Source organism: Cuculus canorus, chromosome 5 (assembly GCF_017976375.1).
Source record: "Cuculus canorus isolate bCucCan1 chromosome 5, bCucCan1.pri, whole genome shotgun sequence".
NCBI classification, from domain to species: Eukaryota; Metazoa; Chordata; class Aves; order Cuculiformes; family Cuculidae; genus Cuculus; species Cuculus canorus.
In genome coordinates, this window is record NC_071405.1 from 40,638,914 (window position 1) to 40,647,499 (window position 8,586).

At 42.7% G+C, this 8,586-nt stretch overlaps 1 protein-coding gene across 2 annotated transcripts; it reads left to right on the top strand.

The window, feature by feature from the left end:
* The first annotated feature begins 910 nt into the window (after positions 1-910).
* LOC104068890 (L-lactate dehydrogenase A chain) lies at positions 911-7,703 on the top strand. 2 transcript variants are annotated; one of them, XM_054068674.1, is made up of 8 exons: positions 911-1,059; positions 2,670-2,804; positions 3,541-3,658; positions 4,386-4,559; positions 5,036-5,209; positions 6,028-6,145; positions 6,580-6,703; positions 6,889-7,703. In XM_054068674.1, exons 2-8 carry the CDS (start codon positions 2,679-2,681, stop codon positions 7,051-7,053), a joined length of 999 nt encoding a protein of 332 aa, XP_053924649.1. In that variant the 5' UTR covers positions 911-1,059; positions 2,670-2,678; the 3' UTR covers positions 7,054-7,703. The 2 variants fall into 2 exon arrangements, with proteins under 2 accessions (XP_053924649.1, XP_053924651.1); XM_054068676.1 differs by having other exon boundaries at positions 988-1,059; positions 2,673-2,804.
* The last annotated feature ends 883 nt before the right edge of the window (positions 7,704-8,586 follow it).

Below are 8,586 nucleotides of genomic sequence, written 5' to 3' on the forward strand. Positions count from 1 at the left end.
ACCATCCAATCTCAGTGGAAGCGCTCTGAGTCTCTGCTTTTGTTGTCCGTGCAGTTCTTCAGGAAAACTTGAGAAATGAAGTTTAATTACAAGCATGAAATTCAATGAGTAAAGGGATAAAAGGTATCATGGGTTTACTAAAAAACAGTTTTGTGGGACAACACTGTAGCATCGTATAAAATTGAAACTTCGAGCATCCAGGAAACAATAAAAATATTTTCTGCTCTTTGTTAGTATCCTAGCAAGAAATAAGAAAGGAGAAGGACTTTATTAACCAAGGCTGAGAGAGAGCTGATGGTGGGATGTGACTGTGAAAAGACAAGCCTGAATCCAGTCATGGCATTTCCAGTAACAACAGGAAAATATCAGTGTACCCATTTGAGCCATCACTGAGGAGACTGCCTAAAACATTCCATACGGCAGCCTCTCTCTCGAGAAAAGCATTCAAACTGAGAAAGCCCCGCAGGAAGGACATCCCAATGACCAGAGCACAGCTCGGGTATCACGCAAGATTGAAAAGGTTTAGCTTATGTAACCTAACGAATGTGTGGGAATTTGATCTGTAAATACACGGAAATGGGAACCAAATGCCAGCGAAGGATGCCTGTAAGAAAATGCCAGACGTCTGTAGTTGTAGATGGAAATTAGAAGCAGGTTGAAGAAGACAAGTGAAGCAGAAGCGAGGCAGAAACACTTTTTACTCCCTTTTAGCTTTCCAGAACCCGCACCCTTTGCTGCTTCTCGCAGCGGCTGCGAGCACACTGAGCATCTTCTTACCCTTGGGAGTTTCCAAACCACTTTAAAACCGCTTTTTTAACGCTTTAAACCTCTTTCAACGTTTCCAACCCCTTTCACCTTTTCCCTGCGGAATGGAGCAACCTTCCTCAGCGTGGCAGGACCAAGTTCCACCCCCCTTTCTCCACCCCGACGTGTCTGCGGGCACGTCTCCACCGCCACGACCCGCCCGCCTCACGTCAGCCGCCCGTTCTCTATTTAAAGCGGCTGCCACCTCCCCTCCCCGCCGTTCCAGACGCAGCAGCCTTTGGGGGAAGACGGTCGGTAGGTGCCATGGCTTTTGAGGGTGGGGAAGGGGGGGATGCGGGCACCGCGGGGCACAAAACCGCCGGTGGGACTCACCGAGCACAGCCCTGATTTTCCCCCACGTCCTGCTCGGCTGCATTGTGCAACCAGAGTGATTTCCATCCCCCCAACCCCACGAGGTTGTTTTGCCCTCCATCCCCCCCCCCCCCCCGCCCCCCGCCCCCCGCGCGAATTGAGTGAGGAGCAGCGCCTTAGGGATGTTTTCCTTGGGAAGGATGCTGGGAGGGAGCCCGCGAAGCCAAGAAGCTGAGGGTTGTGTTTGAGATGGAGCATTAATAGACTGCCTCAGCTGCGGGCTCGCCCCTGAGCTTTCAGGAGAATCATGGAAAGGTTTGGGTTGGGACCATCCAGTTCTACACCCCGTGCCATGGGCAGAGACGCCTTCCACTGGATCAGGTCTCTCAAAGCTCCATCCAACCTGCTCTTGAACATCTCGAGGGATGGGGCATCCACAGCTTCTCTAAGACTATTAAAACCAAAGATTTCGACTATTAAGTGTGACTGAGAAATGTTTCAGTGGGTGCTCCTTACCTGCCCTGCACGTTGAAGTGCTTGTAGTGCAAAAGGAGAGCTTGGCACGTGGCGAGAGCGTGCACTGTACGGGGCCGCGCTTCAGGAGGCTTCTGCAAAGGAAGACTGACACATCTCTGTTAACTGTTGCTAAATATGGGCACTGCTGGCTTCCTCTTCCTCCTGCTCCCCCAGCTGCCCCAAAATGACAGTCCTGACCTGCTCTGCCAGTGCTGCCTGGCCTTTCCAGCTCTGAACGAGTTGCTCCCTGTTCAGCACTAACTTTAAAATCGCATTGTGTCTGTACTTGCATCCATCTGCGAGGCTGCCTCTGGCTCTTCAGGCGAAGCTGGAGCTGTGCTGCTGCCTCCATGGTATTTGCTTGGGCAGGGATCCTGAGGTGAAAGCAAAATGCTACATCACCGTCAAGGCATTTCAGGACACCCGCGGCTGTCGGATTAGAACCCATATAACCAGGCTGCCTTGCAGCTACTACCTAAAATACTGAGTGTGGGAGAAATGGTAAGAACAGACTCTAGACATCTTAATTCAAAACTGTGCAGTTTCACTTTAAACAAGTGAAGTTGGCTTCAAGGATCACGCTGTGTTTAATAAGGGCTTGCCTAAGCATTGTACAACTACAGCTCTGGAAAGGCTTCAGGGCATGGCATACCGGTTTTTCAGGGCAGTAGAATGGAGATTGCCAGACTGTGCTGTACTTAAAAGTGCTAAAATGGCTTCCTTTCCCTCAGTGTAACATGGGTGTTCATTTAGAGCATTCCACTAATGCTTCTGGAGTGCCAGGCAGATATGGCATCAATGGTTCTCAGGCTGTATTTGTGGGAAAGCTATAGGCAACTTAAACAGTGCGATCATCCATAGTTCATTTCATAAAATCATTTTGCTGCATACTGGCAGTACTGCCAGTTGTTTTAGGCATGTGATTTACATCTGTTTTCTTATCATCCTGGAATAGAGTCCATCTTGTGTGATACAAATATTCTGGTGTCAGAAACAGCTCTGAAGTCTGGAGAAATACTCTGTTGCTTTCCTTGCAGCAGTGCACCATGTCTCTCAAGGATCAGCTCATCCACAATGTCCACAAAGAGGAGCACAGCCATGCTCACAATAAGATCAGTGTGGTTGGTGTGGGTGCAGTGGGAATGGCCTGTGCCATCAGCATCTTGATGAAGGTAAGTGTCCAGCTTTGGATGGAACAGCACAGTTGTGACTACCTGAGGCCTAAAAGAGGGGCAAAAAGTAATCTCTCTTATTAGATTAATTGGCCTAGTATACAAGATGAACCTTTGTTTTTTCTGTTTTTTAAATTTGGGCCTGAAATGAAGCAGCAATCTTAAATCTATTGACAGAGAACAAGTAGTTTTTGTAAACCAAGTTTATCCCAGTATCAGACAGAATGTGTTCTAGGTACCATTTTGACTTAAGAGCCGCATTTACCTTTAAATGACTTCCAGAATTCCATCTAAGAGGTGAGGTGTCACTTTGTATGAAGCAGAGTGTGATGCAATAGTACTTTGCATTGTGGACTGGAAAAAGTGGTCCTAGACACTGAATTACTTGTCCATTGCATTGTTATATTGAAAATGCTGTGTTTAACATCACACTTGCTTTTCTTAGCTGTATAATAGGTTGTTTATGAACAGCTATTAAATTACTTATCATTGACATGCAAAATTGTACAACTATTCCACAACGAATTTGGATATGAAAAGTAAAATACTGACTCAACAAAGTGAATACCCCAGTAGATCCATTTAATACTCTGCTTGGGAGCAAGTAAAGTAATACAGACGAGAAAAATCACTTAAACGGATCACTGGTTTTAAAAGAATTTTAACTTTGCAGTTTACAACTTTGATACTTTGCTCAGAGGCAATATAGTTACCGTTTAATCTTGGTCTCTTGTAGGACTTGGCTGATGAACTTGCCCTTGTTGATGTTGTGGAGGACAAGCTCAGAGGAGAGATGCTAGACCTCCAGCATGGCAGCCTCTTCCTTAAAACACCAAAGATTGTCTCTGGAAAAGGCAAGTAGTTAGCTCTAACGTGCACGTTATTTCCAAATGAGAGAGCCACTTCATGTCTCAGACTAGTCATCCACATCTAGCACATAGCCTGTCATCCTAGTTGTTAGGAGGAAAGCTTACTTCATGTCTACTCAGCTGACACACAGTTTTGTTGTACCTTGTTAAGACTGGTCCAACTAGGATTCCCCTGTTTCAGAGTTCATTACTCGATATAGAAAGATGAATTTCTTAAGCACTCAAACGTCTTTGCGAACTGTATTTCACAGCCAGTTAGCCCCTCAGTGTGTTACTGCTTACTTCTTTGCCATACATGTCTGACAGCTTTAAGTTTCGTGGTAATCTGACTAGGGCAAACGCTGGTCATTTCATACTGCTTAATGTGCAGGTCCAGTGTCCACAAGCAGTAGGTCACGAGGGCAGATCCTTCTTCTTTTTTGATGCAGCACTTGCATGGGATGCCATCCCAACAGCTACCCCATTCCCACTTGTGCCTGAGAAGTATGTAATACCACCACCCAATTCTGTGTTAAGATTTTGACATGCCTTTAAGGTTGCCACTTGTAGCAATGAACTACAGTCTTAAAACCTGACTTCCTACAAAGCAAAGTCTGGGGTAACAATTACCAGGAGAATTTCACCACCCTCAACCTTGAGATTAGATATCAATATTAAAAGGAGCTGAGAACTCCCATTTTGAACTATGTTTGACATAGCCTTTTGTCTACAGATTACAGTGTGACTGCACACTCCAAGCTGGTCATTGTCACTGCTGGTGCCCGTCAGCAAGAAGGAGAGAGCCGCCTTAACTTGGTGCAGCGCAATGTGAATATCTTCAAATTCATCATTCCCAACGTTGTTAAATACAGTCCTGACTGCAAGCTGCTTATTGTCTCAAACCCAGGTTTGTCTTGTGTTGCCTTAACCAGAGGATTTGGATTAGAGAATAATATTTTCTTCAATAAGATGGCATTAACATACTAATAGGACCAAGTGTAGGCTTTTAGAAAATACTTCTGCCACATAATGATATAGCCAGTGTCATCTTTCTTCTCCACACACAGCAAGCTGGTCCTCTGAGAAATACACCAAGCTGCCTCCAGATTGGGTCTTTAGTTGCCTTTTAAGTGATCTTTAGCATGAGACACAGTAAGGGGCACTGATATACTGCATGTGCAGTATAAACAGACTCTCAATTCTGTCTTTAAAACAGTCATCATAGTAGCCCACTGCAGGGTCTGGCAATGGGCATAGCTTTATGCTTTATTCCACTTAACTAACACGCAGATAAAATCCTTAAATATAAACAGGAGATACCATCCTGGTGATAACACCATTGCTCATGAACGATACTTGTTATCCTCCCTGTTCTACTTGTAGTGGATATTTTGACCTATGTGGCCTGGAAGATCAGTGGCTTTCCTAAACACCGTGTTATTGGTAGTGGCTGCAATCTGGACTCTGCCCGTTTCCGCCACCTCATGGGAGAAAGATTGGGCATCCATCCTCTGAGCTGCCATGGATGGATTGTTGGAGAGCACGGAGATTCCAGTGGTAAGTGAAATCTGTCTGCCTGTTACACACAACTTTTTCTGATAAGCCTGCTTACAAAAAACATCTCCAAAAGCTACAGCAAAGCATTGCTTGAAAATGTTTGCACTGCAGCACCTTAAGCAAGTCCTGCTGCATAGAGTAACCCTAGATGATCTATATTTGACCTGAGTTACTGTGCTTGGAAAAGGTCATCACTGTAACCTGAGAAGGCTAAGAATTTCTAGGCTAAGTTGTTTCCATAACTGTCCAAAAAAACCTGCCCAAACTAAAGAAGCAAGAGGTTAAAGTTCTCTGCAAGGGGCTCCAAAAGATCTGCACTAGACCTACTGGTAACTCAGTTGTCTTTACTGTCAGCTCTTGATTACTTCATGGACTATATATAAGAGTTGAAGTGCAGAAGCAAGACTAGATGACAGGAGAAAGAGGAACCTTCTCCTTACTTAACATGTACTTTCTTCAGCAGCACCAGAGCAATACTGTCTGCTTCCTGATACTGAGGACTCATTTGGAATAAATTCTTATTTTGAGAAACCTTTGCAAAATACAGTTACTGCCATTCTAGTTCTTGTTGCCTAGGTATTTTGCTTTAATAAAGGTGTAGTCAAACGTTGTGACATCATGTCAGCTGTTTATATGCCTCTAGGTTCTCAGCCTGCAATTCAGATTGGCCTCACAGGTCAGGCTATATTTGAAGTCATATCTAAATCATAGCGACGTATGTTGCAGATTAATCCAAGTAAATATTACGTTAACCATCAATCTGAGGAGGACAAAACTAAGTTTTCTTGTGAGATAATGAATTTATGTGCAACTTTCAGTACCTGTCTGGAGCGGAGTGAACGTAGCTGGTGTCTCACTGAAGGCTCTTCATCCAGACATGGGAACTGATGCAGACAAGGAACACTGGAAGGAAGTCCATAAGCAGGTGGTGGACAGGTAAAAAAAAAAAAACCCAAATTTTTTTTTCAATGTGAGAACAAATGATGAAGAGCTATAACGCCTTGGAACTTCAGTGTCCATATGTGGACATATATGTCCATAAATACCATAGCAGCCCAAAACAAATGTCAAGCTGCAGACATAACTTGAAGTATTTTAAGGAATAATGTAGATTTGGCAGAGGTAATTTTTCATGGTTGGTGAACTTTAAACTAGGGAAGTGCTTTAACTTCCAAGTTTCCAGCATTACTGCAGGAGTAGTGTAAAATGCAAACTGAATTCTTCACTGCTGAGTTAATTTCAGCCCTGTCAGCATATCATTCAAGCTTCTGATGTCTCCTAATTAAGACACTTCCAAAAATGCTTCTTACAAATTTTAAATATTTCAGTTAATGGTACTTGGGTTCTAATTAGTAACTTCATCTCTGCAGTGCCTATGAGGTCATCAAACTGAAGGGTTACACATCATGGGCTATTGGCCTTTCTGTGGCAGACCTAGCTGAAACCATTATGAAGAATTTGAGAAGAGTACACCCAATCTCTACAATTGTTAAGGTGAGCAGCCCCTTTTTGATAACTTTCATCTTACTGAGAACTTAAAACTTTGGGAATTCTGAAGAACAGTGGTAACTTTCTACTTTAATTTCAACTAAATTTAGTTGTGTTTTCCCAATAGGATATAGTATAAAATACATAGACATACACAAATTCCAGCCTAACCATCCTTACCTACTTTTCAGGGCATGCATGGAATAAAAGATGATGTCTTCCTAAGTGTTCCTTGTGTACTGGGCAACAATGGAATCACTGATGTAGTGAAGATGATCCTGAAGCCTGAGGAAGAGGACAAATTAAGGAACAGTGCAGATACGCTCTGGAAAATCCAAAAGGAACTACAGTTTTAAATCTGCCCAAGCAGTTCACTCTTTGCAGTTTAATGGATTTAGTGGTTTGTCTTACGTTGCACTTTCCAAGTAGGTCAAATCTTTCAATATATGTATCTCAACCAGAACACACAAACAGCTCCAATCTGAACAAGTTTCCTGAAGACAGCATTAGGAAACTACTACTCTAGGGTTTCCCTGTTCAGACACCTATGTTCTTAGCCAGAGCTAACCTAGTCAGTCTTGTACAGTGAAGTGGTGTAACAGAAATCCAGCATTCAAAGCAGCACTGCCTAGAAAACCCTCTGCCTTTTATCCTCCTGTTGTTTAATGTTGGTTCTGAACAATAAGTATCTTAATTATTACACAATGTGAAACCAAAGACTACTTTCTTGCAATTAAAGGACTGTCAAGCCAACTGACCAACCTTCTCTCCTGGCTGAATAGCTCAAATATTTCATTGTTGGTAGGTCCAAATGTATTTTCCTAACACTGCTTTGCAATTTTTGTGTATACTTTTTTTTAGAGAACCTTATTTTTGTGTACTATATCCAGCCTAGTGATACAGCATGTTTAAAAAATGTTAATGTTTCTATATGCAACAAGACAGTGACTGTCCAACTGTAGTACCAGATCCAACACCGAATAAACCACGAACTGTTACTTCTGTCTCCTTGTTTTTCTTTATAGGGCTTTGTCTCCAAAATGTAGCTCCACTTGCACCCATCTGAATCAAACAATTGCGTTTCTTCAGTCATAATAACTCAAGTCTCACCTGTGTAAAAATTTTACGTGTGCAGTTACACAGTTGTAGACTCCAGATATTTAAGTAGAGAACTTTCTAACAGTCCTAAGGAAGGAGGGAAAATATCAGTGGAAGTACCTAAATACTCAGAAGTTAAACTTGATCCTCCTCTTAATGCAAACATGCTCTATTGACATTATTAGGGCAGTGGAGAAACAATGCAACAAAGGAAGCATCTTCCTTACCTGTACACAGAAAAAATGCACGTAGGAAGAAATTGCTCCACGTAAGTGCTTGACATCCATAAAAAGTCAACTTGCTGCCAAGCACAGAAAAGCATCTCTGCAACAGCACTCATGCATCGAAACAAAATGGCTGATGTTACTCCACAAAGCCCACAGTAAGATAAATAAGGAAAATGTAACAATTTTTTCTGTGGCTAGTATTTTAAAACACCATACCTGATTACAATGAAGAGGGAAAGGCCTTATTCCTAGCTTTTTCTAACATTGGGACATAGGATATAGCTTAAGAATGGAAATTGATCACCTGATGAAGTCTAGGGTAGATTTTTAATATAGACTTCTCCTGATACTTCTCAGAACAAAGTATTTTGAAATAAGCTGAAAGTGCTCATGAAGCAACTTCAGTAACAAAGGAAAGGCTGTGGCTACTGTACTGCTTTTTTTATATCCATGTGAACAAAATAGCACCTGTAAAGACAGCACATAGCAATAGTGTATTATGCAGGTGGTATGAGGCCATTTTCAAAGCTTTCGGAAGATCCACAGGACTTGCAATTTTTACTA

What these genes read in the sequence shown, in the direction of transcription:
- LOC104068890 (XM_054068674.1), top strand. Translation starts at nt 2,679, where the DNA reads ATGTCTCTCAAGGATCAGCTCATCCACAATGTCCACAAAGAGGAGCAC. An exon ending in AGAGCACGGAGATTCCAGTG is followed by an intron (nt 5,210 to 6,027) that starts GTAAGTGAAATC and finishes TGCAACTTTCAG; the next exon opens with TACCTGTCTGGAGCGGAGTG. An exon ending in CATAAGCAGGTGGTGGACAG is followed by an intron (nt 6,146 to 6,579) that starts GTAAAAAAAAAA and finishes TCATCTCTGCAG; the next exon opens with TGCCTATGAGGTCATCAAAC.